This window comes from Belonocnema kinseyi, chromosome 3 (assembly GCF_010883055.1).
Source record: "Belonocnema kinseyi isolate 2016_QV_RU_SX_M_011 chromosome 3, B_treatae_v1, whole genome shotgun sequence".
NCBI lineage: Eukaryota > Metazoa > Arthropoda > Insecta > Hymenoptera > Cynipidae > Belonocnema > Belonocnema kinseyi.
Genome location: NC_046659.1, coordinates 1,578,336 through 1,597,427, shown reverse-complemented (window position 1 = coordinate 1,597,427; position 19,092 = coordinate 1,578,336). Strand labels below are relative to the sequence as shown.

The 19,092-nt window shown below is 35.1% G+C and overlaps 1 protein-coding gene across 2 annotated transcripts in view; it reads left to right on the top strand.

Moving 5' to 3' along the window:
* Positions 1-19,092, top strand: part of LOC117169694 (glutamate receptor ionotropic, kainate 2) — a 659,604-nt gene that overhangs the window by 398,028 nt on the left and 242,484 nt on the right. For both annotated transcript variants that reach the window (XM_033356181.1, XM_033356180.1), the window contains 2 exons: positions 8,372-8,663; positions 13,261-13,399. In XM_033356181.1, the coding sequence (XP_033212072.1) occupies positions 8,372-8,663; positions 13,261-13,399 (431 nt within the window). The remainder of the gene's footprint in view (positions 1-8,371; positions 8,664-13,260; positions 13,400-19,092) is intronic.

The following is a 19,092-nucleotide window of genomic DNA, read 5'->3' as shown; positions in this document are numbered from 1 at the left end:
TATTATTCAAAAAAGTGAAGGTCATTCCCGAAGTAAATTTCAACGAGGAATGGTGATCTTCATTTTGACCTTGAAGTTGACCTACATGGCTTTTTCAAGGTAAACGTTGTTTTTTAAAAATGGAAACCCCCTTTTTTACATCTGCAATCGATAGAGCGCAAAATTCTACGTTCAAGTACGTATCCAAGTCATAGGTCAGTTGTAACAGTCGCGGTCAGTTAGAGATTATTTGAAATTAACAAAGTTTTCCAAGAGGTCAGTGAAATTCCTGAAGTAAATTTCAATGAGAAATTCAGGTGTGAGCTCTGTATTAATCTTGGTTACAGCGTTTTGAATATTGTAAAATTATAACGAAATTTTTCATTAAAAGTTCGAGTTGTTCTGGCGAGAGTTCTGTTCCTCCCCGAAAAGTTATACAGTCCTATACCGTTTTTAGATACCTAAGCCAATACCTAAGGCGATACCGTAAGTCCTATACCGTTTTTCCATACGAATATTACGAATCGAAACTAAATTTACGCATTACGAGTACATACTTTCTGTCTTTCGCTAAAAGATTATTATGGCCCAAGCTAAACTTTCGAAACGAGAGAGGGTATCTGTATTAATGATGCGTGGTTAAGGAGATCGAGTCCAATTTTATGATCAAGTTAGTTTGCTTTTTAATCGCACTTTTCGTAATGGAGAAGGGTTAAATCCTGTCTCAAAAATCAACAATTGAAAGAACTATCTATCAAGGACCTTCAGAGAACTGGTCGGCCAAAATCTGCAGGATCTGAGGAGATGCAGATGGGCATAGCCCAAGCATTTGTTGAAAACCCACACCTTAGTTTACGTCAAGCTAGTGATGAGCGTCACGTTTCTCCTGAGACGGTGGAAAATATTTTAAAAAGCATTAATTTCCATCCTTAAAAAGTTCATCTGGTATAAGAGCTTAATGAAAACGATCCTGATCGGCGGGTTGAATTTTGTGAATTTATGATGGACAGAATTGATAAAGATCCTATTTTCTTGTACAATGCAGTATTTTCAGAAGAATCTACTTTCACTTTAAAAGGTGAAGTTAACAGGCAAAATTGTAGATATTAGTCCGACACAAATCCTGATTGGACGTTGTAGAGTCACACACAATATCCACAAGAGATTAATGTTTGGGCCGGGATCTTGAATAATACATTGATAGGCCCTTTCTTTAACGATGGTAATCTCAATGCCCGTGCATATGAAGAGCTTCTCAGAAACCAAATTGTACCACGAATAAGGGATATTAAAGACGATACAGACGATAATAGAAGGGGTGAAATCGCGTGGCCTGTTAGATATCCTGATCTGCCGCCTTTCAACTATTTTCTTTGGGGTTATTTAAAGAGCAAAGTGTAGTCAACACAACCGCAAAGCTAACACGAATTGCAGAATCGGATTCTGCAACAGGCTACTTTTATTGATAGGGAGATGATTCGTAATGCTGTGACTCATTTTTACAATCACATAGCTTTTTGTCAAGAAGCTCAAGGTTTTCAGTTCGAACATCTTCACTGAAGCGTGCGAAGCAAGAGGACTCACGCTAATCAAACACCCCGAAATGTGAGAGGCAAGGGGACCCACGCCAATCAAACACCCCAAGGGAACAGAATTTACTACGTCCACGTCGTTGTTCCTGACCCATGACTTAGGTACGTACCTGAACGTAGAATTTTCCGCTCTATCGATTGTGGATATAAAAAAGGGGGTTTCCATTTGAAAAAAACAAAGTTGACCTTCAAAAAGCAATGAAGGTCAACTTCAAGGTGAAAATGAAGGTCGCCGTTGAATTCCTCATTGAAATTTACTTAAGGAATTACAGTGACCTCTTGGAAAACTTTGTTAATTTCAAATAACCTCTAACGATCAAATAACGCTCTATCGATTGCAGATGTAAAAAGGGTAAAAGGGGTGCCAGACTTCAATCCGGGTGATTTAAGGACAGCAAAAGTTAGCTGACACGACATTGACTAATCCTCCACATTTCTGTGGAAGATGCCGTGTAACCTCTTATCGAGGAGCTGTTCACGGAAGTTTTTTTCTTGTGCTTTCTTAATCCTGACTTCCAGGATTGAGTAGTCGCTCCTTTTCCCACTTCTTCGTGCTTCCTGGCCATTTTAAGAAGAGGGTCTCTTCCATTTTCGACTTTATTTGCTGCACCCAGAATTATCCTGTTGTGAAGACATTAGAAATTCAATATTCCGCGACCACCTTGACGACGTGAGATGTAGAATACTACCGAGACGGCATCCCTAGATCTACATGTACTTGGTCTTCGTTTTTAACAGTGATCGTAAGATGGTCCATGTAAAATACATGAGAGATCTGGTACTTTCGATTCACAGGTTTTCCGCAAAAGTACCCTTTGGAATGGCGAAGTGCTAGATATAGTGGCAGTAATGTGAGGCAAAAGAGGAGTGGGCTCATGGTGTCGCCCTGAAAAATACCCCTCTGAAAAGTGACCTTGTTAGTTGCCGCACGATTTTTTCCAGATGAGATAGTAAGTCTGGTTTTCCAAAGCGGCATCAATCTCACTATGCACCTCACGATTTGTGGATAAAGCTTTAAGCTGTCTAAAATACAGATGATAAGTCTATGAAAGGTGGAATCCAAAACTTTCGGGTAATCAACCCAGGCCATCGATATGTCACACTGGTAGTATGCTGCACCTTTGCAGACACATCTATCGATTAGCAGGTTCTCCCGACATCCTGCTACGCCTTTCTTTGAGCCGCGTTGTTCATACATTTCTTGTCACACAGGTTCAATTGCCGGAATAATCCTATCATTTAGGATAGCTGTGAATATCTTACACAGTGTATTCAGACAAGTGATTGGCCTGTAATTCTTCGGGTCATTTAATTTGCCTATTTTCGGCAGGAGTATTCTGCACCCTTCCACCAACCACTCCGGAATTGGTTCTTCCGACTTTAAATATCAGGTGAAACTACGGGCCAAATGCTGATGGCTTAAAGGATACTTTTTCCACCAGAAGACAAGTTTTTGAAACCAAATAAATGTGTGTGTGCGTGTAATAATGATTTGTTCAGACTAGACTATAAGCAGCGTATTTTACACTACTAATAAATATAGTAATTTCGAATCGGAAGTCGAATCGAAAAACTGAAGGCATCGAGTGCCGATTTGAAAGATTTCCGAATTGCAGGATTTGAATCAGTTTTCCTTCGTTTCGTACTGAACGCGTCAAATGTCGATTCGAAAGACGTTTTTTCCTAAAAATGAGCACCATTGGTCTAGTGGACCATTCATTAACATTAGTTCATTTATTTTCAATTATTTAAACAAATGGATTTTGTATGAATAATTTCGTTTCGAATTTTTTTAAATAAAAATTATTACTGTGGGTCTAGTGGAATATTTATCAGTAATAATTAATTAAATAATAATTCATTTGTCAGGTATATCACAGTTTAAACAATTGAAAATTAATAAACTAGTGTAAATAAATATTCCACTAGACCAATAGTAATAATTTTTAGGTAAAAAAAAGAATTTTGTAAAAAAATTATTTAAACAAATTCCATTTGTTTCAATAATAAACAATTAATGAACCAATCTTAATAAATATTCCACTAGACTAATAGTAATAATTTTTAGGGGGGAAAACGAATTTTCGAAAAAAAATTTAAACAGATTCCATTTGTTTAAATAATCCAAAATTAATAAACCAATGATAATAAGTATTTCACTAGACCAATATTAATAATTTTAATGATATGAAGATTTGGAAACACCAAATAAAACCATTCTTCGGCCGACAATGCAATAATGAATCGCAGAAGAAATTATTTCTTCTGTCTCACGGTCACTGCAAAATAAAAACAAATTAGACCTATCAATTCAACTCCATTTATTTTTAAAACAAAAATTGAAACTTCGACGACGTTTAGGCATCACTGCGTGCCTTTTTCAGAATATTATCTTAGTTAAAAACTTATTTATCTTATTTATCTCCTGGTCATGTGTTCGTCGTTGTTTCCAAACACTTAGAACGATTTTAGGGGTTGTTAACAATACATTATTAAGACACAAAGTTGAGTACAATATAATAGGTAGTGCCTGTTGAACTAAATTAAATACAAATCTTATATAATCCAATTGTCTCTCAACGCACCAGCGCACATCCGCACGTTCTCAACGCTCTCATCCATCTCCCCACTTCTCTCCTCGCGCCCTCTACAATTCCTCTACAATTCGCCCTCAAGGCGTTTGTTAAGCTTTATAACGTATTGGTTTTTTGACATTCCTTTTGAGTCGCGCTGGTAACACATCAGTAACACTGTCGATACTTAAATTGTCTCTAAAACTTTAAGGCTTATCCTGAAGTACATTTGCAGTATCCAGGGTTTAAGCTGATTCACATGCACTGTCCTGGCATAGCGACGTCCAGACTTGTCAACTCTTAATTCCGAAACTCCGTAAGTGTCATTAGGTAAGACCTTGTGAACGACTAAAGGTCCAGATAGAACAAAACGACAGTGTTCTAAAGAGGCCTTAAAACTTTGTGCATCAGCTTAATAAAGTAGAAAGGTGCGTTCAGCAATCGGAACACCATGCGTATGAATTCACCCGTTTCATCTGGAGTTATTATCGCTGTTTTCTCCCGACCTTCTTTATCAAGTGGAAGTTGTAAGTATCCGTTTGCAAGATCTGAGGTAATATAAATTTTTCTATCACTCAGTATTCTGAGATGGTCATCTAAATTAGGTAGCGGAAAGTTCATCCTCACTGTCTGATTATTTAATCGTCTCAGGTCCGCTACCATTCTAGGTTTTTCATTTTGCTTCTTCACTAATAGGACTGGACTGGCGCATGGGGAGATGTTTTAGTCAATTATCCATTTTCTTTTAATTCTTTGATAATTACCTTAAGCTTCTGACGTTCTCAATCACTTGCTCGGTATGGTTTACAATAAAAGGGCTTACAACCGGGCATTTCTCTGATTTCCATACTGATAAGATCTGCACAGCCCAGATCTGCATAGTTTCTAGAGACCGTATCCCTATACATGTTAAGGACTGTTAATCAATCATCGACTACTTCCTCTGAATTACCGGGATCTATATCTAGTTCGGACATCGTTATCTTAGTTGTATTTTTCAAAGGTTCAAGTAAATTTATTGCTCTGACTTCGCATTGATCAGGTAATTTTTTTAAAGATTGATCTGAAAGGCCAACGTTCAGATATGGTAGTAGAAAATCTTCTTTGAGTCCTCCGCATTGATACAAAATATGGAGTTTTGAGGTATCGTGACATTGTCTTTTATAGATAAGTTAGTACCCACATTGTTGATTTTCAAATTTGTAAAGGGCATGTTTTTTTTTCTTAAACATCAGATGATCACCGCTCTTTATATAGTCGACATGTGGTAATTCTGTTAATGTCCTGCCAATAAAGACATCCAGTGTTTGAGTATTGTCGGGTACTACTGGTAGACAAATTCCTTCCGAAATCACTCCATCGACTGCAACCCGGCACACTATCACTCCGTTTGATGATACTCTGTAGTTATTAGGACCCCAACTCTTCCGTTCTGATCGTCTTTGGATTATGAAGTAGCTGCCCTGCAACGCAGCTGATTCTCTAATAGTAAAATCGGAGCTTCCAAGATCAATAAAAGCATTCCATTCAGTGTCATCCAAAAATACTGATTAAAAATATTTCTTTATTGCATGATCGTTGTTGCCTGTTATTTGTCGAACCTCACCTTGTTCAGTCGTTACTTTCGAACAATGTCTCTTAGTGTGTCCGGTTTCCTTGCATAATTAACAACTTTCTGTTCGATGTAGTTCTGGTCAATTTCTGGATAAGTGGCCACACCCATTACAATTGTAACATTTCAATTCGCCTTTTTCGTTGCGAAGTTGTGATCTTCGATCAGCATTCGTACATTGGTCTCGAGTAGTGCTGGTTCCAACTGACTCTGCCTCTATATTTTTGAAATTATCATTCTTCTTTCATTTTGGTGCCTTGGATTCTTCTTCCATTTTTGTTAGGTCTGTTGCTTTAAGATCTTCACTCTTTTTCGTTTCAGAAGACTCTAGGAAACTACGCATTCTCTCTCCGCGGTGAGAATTTAACCGCTCGTGCCTGTTCAAATCGTGTAGAAAGTCATCATAATCCTCGTGCGTTTTTCGCTGCCAACGCATTTCATAGGTCTCTGGACTATAAGCCAATTAGTATTTGTTCCTTTTATTCATCGATGGATAAATCTAGTTGTTGAAATAGTCTAACTTTGTTTATGAAATAAGTATTAAGAGATTCGCCCATTTGCTGGATATGCACAAACATCCTTTGCCATTTCATTGTCAAACCTTCCGCTTTTATAAAAGTTTTCTTGAACGCGTGTTCGAAATCTGACCAAGATTTAAGTTTAGCAGAATTTAATTGGAACCAATTCAATGCTCTCGATTTCAGATGGGCTCGCGCTGTTTCGAATACAAATCCATCCGGTCATCTTTGTAATTGTTTCATGCGATTAATATTTTCTAGCCACGCTTTAGCCCGGATGCCATCTTTCTCTCCGTCAAAATTTTGTATTCGTTTGCTTAAATCTGGCATAATGTGAAATGCTTCATGGTTTGTTTGTCTCGTTGACCTGACACTGATGGTATAATGGTCCTATCAAACAAGTCGTGCCAAAAAAGTACCTCTTCTAATCGATTTTCTTGTATCATCATTTCCATCAATCTATCGATAAAAGACGAATTTTGTTCGCTGTTTTCTTGATGCTGAATTCCTGGATTAGCGTGCTGGGGCAGAAACTCTGGAATCTGGCTGCTTGTCGGTGGATGGTTATATTGATACCTGAAATCTTGAGCATAGTTGTCGACTGGAGCAATGTATGGCATCTTGTTATCGAATCTAAATATTTCGTTTAAAGACTAGAAATATGAGGAATTTAATTGTCTATAAGTCCTAATGCGAGTCAATAAATTAGAGTGGTCTTCGTTTTCAACTTTTCAAATTTTGTTCATCTAGCCCACCCAGATTGTTCAGAAACTCCCTAAAAATATCTCTTTGAAATTTTAGCCAAATCGATTAACATGGGGCGGTTAATTAGTTACAAGCTCTAACACAAAATCAGTTAATTAGTTCCACAAATGGCCACTGATACGTCACAAATGTTTATAAATTTAAATCTTTGTACATTCAAAATCATGGAAAAAACTACAAAGATCTCACCCTTCAACGTAAATGAAAAAGTGAAGTAAGGAAAGCAAGATTTAATACGCCAAAAATGGAAGCTTAAATATGAGCTGGCCTTCGAGGAATTTGACAGATAGAGAAAACAGGAGAAGAATAATAGGGTAATGATCATCATGATTATCAAAAAACATTTACTTCGTAGGACGTTATCGCATCATATCATCCTGCGAATGCTCTTATTTGTAGAATCTGACGGTCCTACAATACAACTTTGCGCAGCTCGTTTGGACAATTATAGTTTAAAAGATTCAGTCCATACTGACTATTGACTGCCGTGGATGCTGGGTGACCTAAGATTGATATTTATATGTCAAAGTAGGCAGGACAAACAGCTAGAAAATGATAAAGATCCTCTCTTATAGACAGGTTACATATGGGGCAGTCCAGCAGGGTCACAATTAAATCTGTATTCTCAAAAACGTACACAACCTCGAGTCTAGAAGTTTAAGTTGAGCAATAATAGAAGTTACATAAAAAAGGCAATATGATATGCAGATATGATCAAAAGTCCGGATTTTTGACCTGAGGAACTCATTTGTACTTCGGGTTGCAATCAAGTTTTCAGGACATTGCCGTTCATTTCAATAACGTACCAACGATGGAAATAAAACATATTCGTAGAAGTTTATAGATAACGTAGAGAAAATCAGGGAAGAAAATCTTCTTTCACTAAATTATAGACAGATGTTAATATTTTCAATCAATAATAAACGCATAGTATAAATATTTACAAAGAATATGCTAGTGACTAGAAGCATAAAGAATAAAAGTTGTTGAAACATTCAGAAGTATTCTTAGAAAAGAATTATTGCTTGAAAATAACAATACATGTATACTGAAACAAATAAATATTATTTGAATAACCACAAAATTATTGTTTTCATAATTGATTATTATCAGTTGAAAATAACAGGGGTTATTTGGTGCATTTAAGTAATTTATCTTTAAAACTTCTGACTGATTCTTATCCCTTTACTAATTTTGAACAAAATGTTAAAACACTAACATAAAGAACATCTTGAGCTACATACAGAAAACGTAGATTAGTCTCATACCGAAGTATACATATAATATTTTGCAACCGCAATACTTCAAACTAATTTAATTCTTTCCAAACAGAGTGCTCCATACTGTATGAGAAAAGATTCTAGTGAGCAGCTTGTCGGAAATTCTCAGTTTGAAGGCTATAGTGTTGATTTGATTCATGACATATCTCGCATCTTGGGTTTCAATTATACTATTCACTTGGTTCAAGACAATCGCTATGGTTCACTGAACAAAGTAACAAAAGAATGGGATGGAATGATAAAAGAACTCCTGGAGCAGAAAGCTGATCTAGCCATAGCTGATTTAACTATTACATATGACCGAGAGCAAGCCGTCGATTTTACAATGCCCTTTATGAATTTAGGTAAGTTGATGAGCTATAACTAAAGCCCATATTATAACGTAATACGTACATTTAGTCGAAAAATCTTAAAGATCCAAATAGTATAACTTTTCGAAATAATTATATTACATTAAAAATTGTTCATTATAATCTATCCGATTTGAACTAAATTAGAGCTCATAAATTTGGTTCCATCCTACTATTTAATGATTTTCTACCTTCGAGTGAGGGAAGCAATGGGGACAGTTGTGAATAGGGTGACTCTAAACCATTCGAAGTTGGGATCTTACTCTTTCAATATTAAGAATTCATTCACCGTACCAGTTCCACTGATCCCAACTTTGACATGTAGACGTACTGCGCTTGCGCTAGAACGCTTAAGAGGAAGACGACGCGACAACTCGTTACCATGACAATAATGAGCCGCGCCGTGTTCTTCGTACGCATAGCTAGCGCAAGCGCAGTACATCTACATGCCAAAGTTGGGGTCACTGACCAGTTCTGAGATTCGAGAAACGACAAGATGATATTGAAATATGTCCCGAGAGGGGGAAATGCATAGAAACATTTAATGCACGCTAATCGTACACGAAATAAGTCATCTCCTAAGAGTGATACAGAAACTATGGCATGCTTCATTTTGACACACATAACATATATTTGCTCACACTTGTGTATGAATAAGATTAGCACGAATTATTTCGTCTATTGGCGTTGGTTGTACAATTTCAGCCATACTCATCTAGCTTAGATTTAAAAACAGAGAAAGAGATAATAGCAGTCTAGAAAAGTCGTGTGGATACACTGTAAGAAGGACTTGATTGGTAAGCCTAGAATGGCCTTCTAAGAAACGGAAATTTCAATGCTTTCAAATTCGTACCAACCTTGTACCATTTTTGACCAGAATAACGTTAAATGCACTTTATTGTATAAAACTCGTCTTATTTCAATCATTATCATTGCGCACAAATTTGAAGACATTAAACTAACATCATGGTGATAATAAGTAAATAAGCATTAATAGGATTTAATACAGTTCGGTAACCCACAAACTTGGATGTCATAGAATGTCTTTTACAAAACAAAATATCGATTAGGATTAATGCCATTTGATGCTTTTGTAAGTTCTATCGCAGCTTCAATTCACACCAATTCTGAACATAGTCCACCTAAACACCATCAGAGTAGTGCTCCAGCTGACAACAGTTACTGTACATGGCGGAGCAGAACACATTATCTCAAGAGTCAATACGCCAAGAACGTTAAAGTGTTTTGAAGAAAGTTTTGCAACAAAAACTGTTTGCATGAGTGTGCTTCTGTGCACTACGAAGCACTTAGACAAATATGGAATTTAAAGGCATTAAAACAATACAATCCGTTCTAATTAACTCATTTCTATCGGGTAAGTTAGGCCGCACTTTCAGTAAGTGACTCACCTTGTCCACAGTGTACATGCTAAAAAAGTAAAATTTTCCATGCAAGTGATATGAAACATTAGTTTCAACTATTTAAGTTAATTTTGTGCTGTAAGGGTATATCAACCAAATTATTTATTTAAATCAACAATAATTAAAGAAACTTCGCTTTTTAAATAATATGATATAAAACAAATGATTGAATTTGAATTTAACTCCGGTACGCTGCAGCAGGTAAAAGTCTTAATTCGGAAAAATTCTGAAACTGGAAACACGAAAGACGAAGCCTTAGTCGTTTAAGTGCCCAATTATATTGACGGGCGGTCACAATACTCTACGGAAACGCTAGAAACAATCCAACTCATTGGTAATTTATGAAGTGGCAGGCGTAATATATATGTATGTTTATATGAAAAGGATCCTTATAGCCGATTTTAGTCTAGAATAAATTCGTGTTTTTTTTACCCTAGGCCTAAACTTACCTTTCAATGGGCACGATACATACCCATGTTTTATTTATAAAAGCTATACTCATATGATGAAAAGAACCGATAGTGGGCATACTTTATGTTTGAAAATAAAATAGATCGCGTGCTCTAATGGCACTTGCCAAATTCAGATATGTTTTTCTCAAAAAATGTTTTTTCTAGGTACCAACTGCAATGATATCCAAATTAGCTCATCTATAATGATCTGACATGACTAGAGTTTACGCCGCAAACAATTGTTTTCCAAAGCGGCAGATCCTTAAGGCAGGTTTGAATCACAGCAGTTATTTTCCCAAAGACTCGTGTTTATTTAAACAACTTAAAAAGTTCCGAGGGTACAATGCATCAATATGAATTTCGAATGGGGAGGCAAAGAGCAACTCCATCCCAAGTGATGACTGAAGATTATCTAACTCTTTTTGGCTCGCAAGCCGTCTTTCGTGGTTCGACAAGAGCGGTCTCGGCTTAAAGGGACTCCATAGTTCGTATCCAGCCTCTTGACATGCTCGTTGCGGGGCCTGTTTTTCCGTCCGAGTGGGGTTCCGACAGTACAGTCTTTTACATGCTACAGTTATACAGCGTACATGTATGCGAACCTTGGAGCAAGCAACAGTGGGTGCAATTAGAAAGGGAGACATTAGATAGAGACAGAAGAGACAGTGCAGAGCAAAGTAGTGTTAAAATATGATCAATTTTAAATTCAGACTTGATGTGCAGAGAAAAGCAGTGTTAAAATTTGTTAAATTTTAAATTGAGACTTGAAGTGCAGAGCAAAGCAGCGTTAAAATTTGATTAATTTTAAATTTAGACTTGTAGCTTTTATAAGATTAAATTTTGCTGTTAATCCTGAAAAAAGTAAAAAGTAACAGAAACTAAAAAACATGGGTGAGAACAATAAAAAAATCTTTCGTTCTCTGGAAAAGAATGTTTATGTTGTTAAAAAAATAAAGGCCAGAAACTACTTGTCACGTGTCAAGTTGACAGTATCTTACATTTATTGGTGTATTTTCCTCCAATAACATGAAGAAGAAAAAATATGAACGTAAATTGAATGTGAATTAAAGAAAATTTGCATTTTGCTTGTTATAAATGTTATTCCAGTGGGCACAAATGTTAAAGAACATCTTTAGAACGGCTTAGAAATGCTCCTAGTCAGTCCAGATAACGTTCCATAAACACCAGATGTTCCAGAGACGTTTTAAAGACGTATTTCGAACATAAAACGTTTTTAGAACATTATTTGGTCTGACTTAGGACAGTTTTAAAAATTTTCAAATGACGTATTTTGACTTACACGTCGAATAAACGTTTTTAAGACGATCCAATTACGTTCTATAATTGTGTGCCCACTGGGATAGTTAATAAGTAGATCATTTGTTTATTGTTCTCATCGATGTTTTTGAATTCTTTAAGTCTGAAATAAAAATTGATCAAATTTTAACACTACTTTGCTCTGCAGTTCAAGTCTGAATAGGAAATTGATCAAATTTTAACACTACTTTACTCTTCGCTGTCTCTTCTTTCTCTTTCCGTAGTCATTCTTTCTCCCTTTCCAGTCCCGGACTTCTGAAGCGTCGTCGCCCTAACTTTTCCATTTCTAGTTAATTTTGAAATATTTATTATTAAATAAAAAATATCTAGACTGAAATATAAATAATTAAAATAATAATGTTCTGGTTAACGGATCATCCTACATTGTTTAAACGCAAAAGAGTTATTAAAATGAACAAGTTTGAGAATGTTTCCCGTTAAAATTTAAACTGACTTATTAGATAATTATCTTTATATTTTATTTAGTTACTTACAGAGTGGATTAAGCAAAATACTTAATAAAAGAAAAGAAAAAAATAGCATTCTCAAACTTCTTAAAGCACTTTAAAATTAATAATTCTGCATGGAAAACTCTCAAAAATAAAAATATAGAGTGGATAAAAATTTGAAGAAAATTCCAAGAGTTTCCAGGTACCCAAACACTCGGTTGTCTTCATACCTTCCCTTTAATCTATCTTCAAACATAAGCGGGCCCTCTTATTCTAAAAATAAAATAAAATCGGAAAAACCTATATCGTCAAGTAGCATGAGATACATGGTAGGGCGGGAGTAAATGGAAGAGAATGAAATTGAATGTAATAGAGCAAGAAGAGAGAAAATAAAACACCTAGGTGAAAGAAAGGAGAGAGTAGACAAGTAGAGCGAAACCGGTTTGAATCTGGTGTCCCAAGGTGGCAGACGAAAAAGCAAGATCCTGGCTAGATTTTTTTGTTTGCAAAGTTGAGAGCGTGAACAGAATATTCGAGAAAGAAGTAGAGCAAAACTCGGATGTGGGAGAAAGAAAGACATATACGAGAAGAGTAAAACTGGTTTGGGTATAACGGACCGAGGTTTTACGGAGAGCTGCGAGTAAGAAAATGTCGTTATAAGATTGGACGAAATTTCGGAACTGTATCTTTCAAACACGCATCTCAAATTTTTTAAGAGAGAAAATTTGCGAAGCTACGTTCTAGAAACGGACTCGGATTCGTTCAGTCAATCATTGCTAACTTATGGCTGATATCAATGTAAAATTATGAAGTTGAAAAAACATTATATTTTAAACTTAAATATGTATAGTACATTAAACCTAAACTCCAATTAAAAGTAGATAATCAAATATTCCATTTTTTGCCAATTTAACTTGCGTCTTTTATTTTGCACTAGTTTTTTCTTATATTGCAGGTATTAGCATACTTTACCGGAAGCCTATCAAGCAACCGCCAAACCTTTTTTCCTTTCTGAGCCCCTTGAGTCTTGACGTCTGGATTTATATGGCAACCGCTTATCTTGGCGTCTCAGTTCTTCTTTTCATACTGGCTAGGCAAGTACAAAATTTCCTTACTATTAGGTTCATTGATAGCAATTCGCCAAGTCGAGAACATTGTTTATTATTATTTGGATGTAACAGTCTACGAACATTTTTAACATTGATATACAAAGAAAACTTGGTTTTTTGTATCATTAAACTCATAAACCAAGTCCCTAATGCATTTAAGAGTTCTGTATATTTTTCGTAAATGTCCTTACACAATAGATTCAGGCGGTAACGAAAGTTTGAATTGTGCCTAAGTCTCTTTCTGCAATTTCATTAGTGCCATACGTGAGAGAATGTTTTTGTAGAACGTAATATGAAAAACATTATTTTCATACAAAAACTATTTATTAATCATATTCTTTCTTTAAAAGAAACTAAAAAGCATTTAAAAATGTAGGGTAGCCGTTTAAAAAAAAAGACTGATGAAGGTAGGTAGCGGGCTTATTCACTCTTCCGAATTTGAGTAAAATGCATTTAGGTTGGCTATAGTGAATTTCGGTACGCCAAAGTAATTTAGCTGGAGCGCACCATAATGATAGTGATTTGTATGGTAGGCGCGAAACGCTGATTTCGTTCATTTATAAAGTTCGCATCACTCGCCGTCTTCTTCCGGCGCCTCCACTCGTCTCTGGCTCGAGATATGAAGTTCACATCTACAAAACCAGCTTTGTGTTACGTTTGCAATGCAAATAAATGTTTTATAATATCAGAATTGGGATCCTATTTGCTCCCTTAATGCTGACAATTTTATATAAACACTTTTTAAAATAATGGAAAAAATTTCTACTCACTTTCAGAAGATTATGAAGAGATAGTTGATTTCAAACTTCTGAAGAGAATTTTTCTTTTAAATTTGTTAGAAAAGTCTACTTTATAAACATTACAGTCGATTGTGATGAAATCTATAACACAACATTCGTTGTAATTAAAGATCCTTCGGGGTTGAGTTGAACAGAGGCTTTTCAAAATGTATCTATCAATTCTACTACACAAATATGATATTTATAACTATATTATGTAACAAGAAATATATAACGCCAATAATCGTAGTATTTTTTTATAATTTCTATCACATTTTCTATTTGTGAAACTTTGGTAAGAAGCATATAGGCGATCTACTAATTGGCTACTTTTATAACAGAAATGGTATTCCGAAATGTATATTCTTATTAAAATTGACACTTATTAGAAGATTAATGCAATTCTAAATTGCCTTAACGAAGTCTGATCAATAAGCTAGAGCAATAAGCTCAAAAATGTACGAGGATGGATTAAAAGTTTTCGGCCTGACCTAGAGATGCCGTCAGTACGTCTAATTTTTAGCTTGTATTCTATAGTACTATATTTCACTGGCTTGTGTATCAATTTTCAAGTTGATTGCTCAATTAGTATATACATTTGAGAGCCTACTGAACAATACACCTCGACTGTTTACGCAAAAATGGAAAAATCAGAGGAGCGTGCATTTATTAAAAACTTCTATTTAAAAGACCTAACACCACTTCAAATTAAAGAAGAAAAATGGGTTTCAGACTGAAAGGTTTTTCTCCATCATATTCGACGGTTAAACAGTTGGTTTCTGAATTTAAAAGATGTCGCACGAGCACTTCTGACGAACGACGTTCAGGAAGCCCCGTTGACGTCGCAACTCACGAAATGATCGAAGAAATGCATAAAATGGTGATGAAGGACCGCAGATTAAAGGTGAGATAGTTCAGGATACTTGGATGTCAACTGAGCATGTACGCAATATCTCACATCAACGTTTTGGCATGGAGGATCACTGTGATAGATGGGTACCATGTTCAAAAGATTTGGCCTTCAGCGACTATCATCTGTTCCCTAACCTTAAAAAATAGCTCGTATGTAAAAACTTTCAGAGCAACGAGGAAGATATCAATGCTGTGAATAAGCATTTTGAGGACTTGACGAATCGGTCTATAAAAATAGAATAACTGAATTAAATCACTGTTAATATAAATGTATTAGTCTTGTGGGAGATTATATTGAAAAAATGAAGTTAAAAAAAAATACATCAAAAAAGTTATTTTTCCTTATCAGGCCGAAAACTTTTCACTTTAACCTCGTACAATTACGCTTTTTCCTGAATAAAAACGTTTTCAAGCTCAAAGTACACTCCAATTGAATAAATATTCTAATTCAATATTCAATTGACTTGTTTCGTAAAACAAACGTCCACAGTTTTTTAAGATCATATGTGAGTTCCAAGAAGCAGTAGTTGATATTCATTCCCAGATGAAAAAAGCATTTTATTTTGCTGTGTCAAAAATGTCAACTTGATTCCAAAAAAACAGCATTCACGGGAAGAGCTGCTAAAACGCATCATTTTACACAAAATAAAGAGTTTTTTACATCAGGTCATCACCGATGATAAAAAATCGATACATTACGATAATAATAAACGCATTTTTCCATAAAGGAATCCATTTACAACGTGAAATATGAGAAAAGGTAATCGCTTCCAATAGGGCATAGTTTCAATAAAATCATTTTGTACGTAATTGTTCAAATAAATAAGAAACTTCAAGAAAAAAGGGCAGAAACCTGATCAACTAACAATAATTAGATATACTTTATTATTTTTATCAGGCAAATCAATTGTTGATTACATTTTCGCATGCCCTAGAAAATTAATAATTCAATCAGCTAAACATTATATGACACATAAGCAATAGATAAAAACACAATCATGCATACATTAAAGCGAGAAAAACAAATCGTAAATTTCACCTTCGATTACACATATTAAACTTTTATTTATATGCAAATTTTAATATATCGCATAATAAACAACGACATTAGTTTCCGCAGTATCTCGTTTAACGTTTTAACTCATTTTTATTGGGACGTATTACGTCTAAAATGATTGCGTGCATTTGATGGTCGGGGTTGACTGTCAAAGGTCAAACGTTCCAGAAAATGCGATAACTTCTCATAAAGTCGTATGTGATCACGGTTTATCAATAGTTCTGTCTAAATTCAAACAGTGATTCTAAGTTTATCTTAGTAAAAGAAAAATGTTGGTAGGATTATACTTAGAGAATTTACATATTCTATTTGAGTTCATCTGCCTGTCACAATGCCTGTAGCAGAAATGACAATATGACGAATAGAATCAGGTTTAATACTCCTACATATTGCCTATGTGTGGTAACAAATGACTCTTGCTACACTAAACTATATTTGGGAGTTATGGTGCTGTTATTTATGAACATTTTTTTATTAATCTTTTCAGTAGAAACATATTTCGACTAATACTTGTACTGATACTTGTAATACTGGTCCAGCATCGTTGAAATTTGCATTTTTGAAACTTTCTGCTTACCATTTTTCGAAGTTTGTCTTTTTTGAAGCTGTTTACGCGTCATACTGACGATTTAAAAGTTTTTATTTTTCGTGCATGTTTATACGAATTTTTTAATTACAAATTTTACTGTTAACTTCGAATGCCTGCCATTTTTGTAGAAATCAATATTTTTAAATTTCCATACGTACTTCTCTAGGTATTCTTGCGTAGATTAACGTAAATTGTTTAGTCTTGTTATAAGTTAAAAATTGTGGCTGCTAGCTGTCACACCGCCAAGCATGTACAAAAATGATTCGAAAATAAACTAGCACAAGTCGGTCTTTTTTTTAACAAAAAAAAGAAAAAAAAACTTTTCTAAAGCAGACTTTAAAGGATCTCGGGAAATTTCTAGGGATTTCAAAAAATTTCGAAAGAGTTTTAGGAACATCAAGGAATAAAAAGACTTTAATGAATTAAAGTTTTTAAAAAGAATTCTAAAATATTTGTTTCGATTCTGGGAACTTTAATGAATTGTTTGAACAAAACTTTAAACTGTTTTTTGTATTCAAAGGATTTTGATAATTTTCATCATATTTCAAAACACAATTCTAAATAGTTTGAAGAGATTTACAGCCATTTAAAGTGCTTTTTAAGGAATCTTTTAGAACTGTTAAGATGTAGTTACTTATAATAATAATTTAATAATAATTTAATATTTTATAACAATAAACTCTATGATACTAAGCTTACGCTTTTTATTCTTATCTTCTGGACCACTTATGCTTGATAAATCGATATCAGTTTCAGCAACTGTTTTTTTAACTGCTGATTGAATAAATCTTTCTGGTGGTCTTCGGGGTCGGCTACTTGACTCACAAATATTGACGACATTCTTTAAGAGTCTAAAAAAATTGTAATCTTTCTATTGAAACAATCCTCGAGGAAATCCTAATGTTCTTTTTGGACGAGAAACATACCAGGAAATCCGTGAGGACTTTTAACCCGATTCGGTAATCGCGAGTAGCTTCACACCCAATAATTTTGTAGTAAATGTCTGCATTTTCGAGAGATGGGTGCGTTTGTTATCAGAAATAAAATTTTTGTTTAAGCTTCTTTTTAATCTTTATGATGTTCCCTAAATGCGAAGAGTTCAAGAGTGTTCCGGAATTTTATTCGATAATCTATTCATAATCGAGCGTTTTAGCATATGCATTTGGTCTGAAAAGACCGACGATAACCTGAGGGGCAAAAAAAAGTGATAACCTGATAGGCTTAAATTTTTCGAAAAAACACTGCAGGCAAAGAATTAGTCCTTGCAGAATTCCTTGCGGAATTTGAAAATCCGCGTGAATTTCCTCGTGTTTTCCTCTTCCGACAATAACACGAGGATTCTTTTAAGGATTTTTACAATAGGGCTGTTAAAAAGGTGGGAGGAGGGGTGTATTCGAAGGGGAAATTTTGTATACATACAATACAAAGATAATAATAATTGATGTTATACTTAACCGCAATGAAACTAATTGTCCCGTAGAGAATTTGCCCATCGTCTGTATCAAGCTTATTCTGGCACCCAAACTAAAAAGTTATGTAACGAAGATATCCAAGAAAAACCGTTTGCGCTAAGAAATTTAGTATTGGAACACATTTTCATTAAGGCAAATTCTCCATTTTGGTAAACAGCATGTGCTCTTTCTGATATTGCAAGACAAAAATGATAAACTAACCAATTTCTATTAAAAATGTACTTGCGAATTTGAAAAAAATAAAATTCCATCTAAGAGGTACGAAAAGTCGCTTGCGGAGTTTATCGCAGTAAAGTTATCGAGCGTTCGGGCCTCGATACACCAAGAGAAATTCGCAAACGACAATCATGGTATGCCAAATTTGACCCATGTCGCTGGCGCATTTCTTCGCTTGGACATCTATGTTCGATTCCACACATTTACAACTTAAAACTTTACGTACATCACCTGCTGGCAGATGCGAAGTTGTGGTTTTGTACCACGGTCGTATACATAAACCTGGGGGCTTTCGTAGTGGGCGATGTCCCCTACGTAAGCAAACAAGTTTCCCGATACTGCCACAACGTCCAACTTGGTGCACTAGTCGAGTAGTAAGAAATTTGAAAATGTACACACGGTTTCTAGCCTCAAAGTCGAAGTGGCATTGATACAACAAAAATATGTATGCAGTCCACTGCAGATGTGCAATCTGTAAAAAAATGTCGTTCGCTTATTGAGTGCCAAAGTGCGCAGTTAATAATAAAAAAATTTTAAAGAAAAAGGTCTACGTTCAAAGTGCCCAGGGATCCGAGACTCCGAAGAATATGGGAATCTTGTGCGACCGGTGTTATTGTTTTCCGATTTACATCATGTGTACGTGAAATGCATTT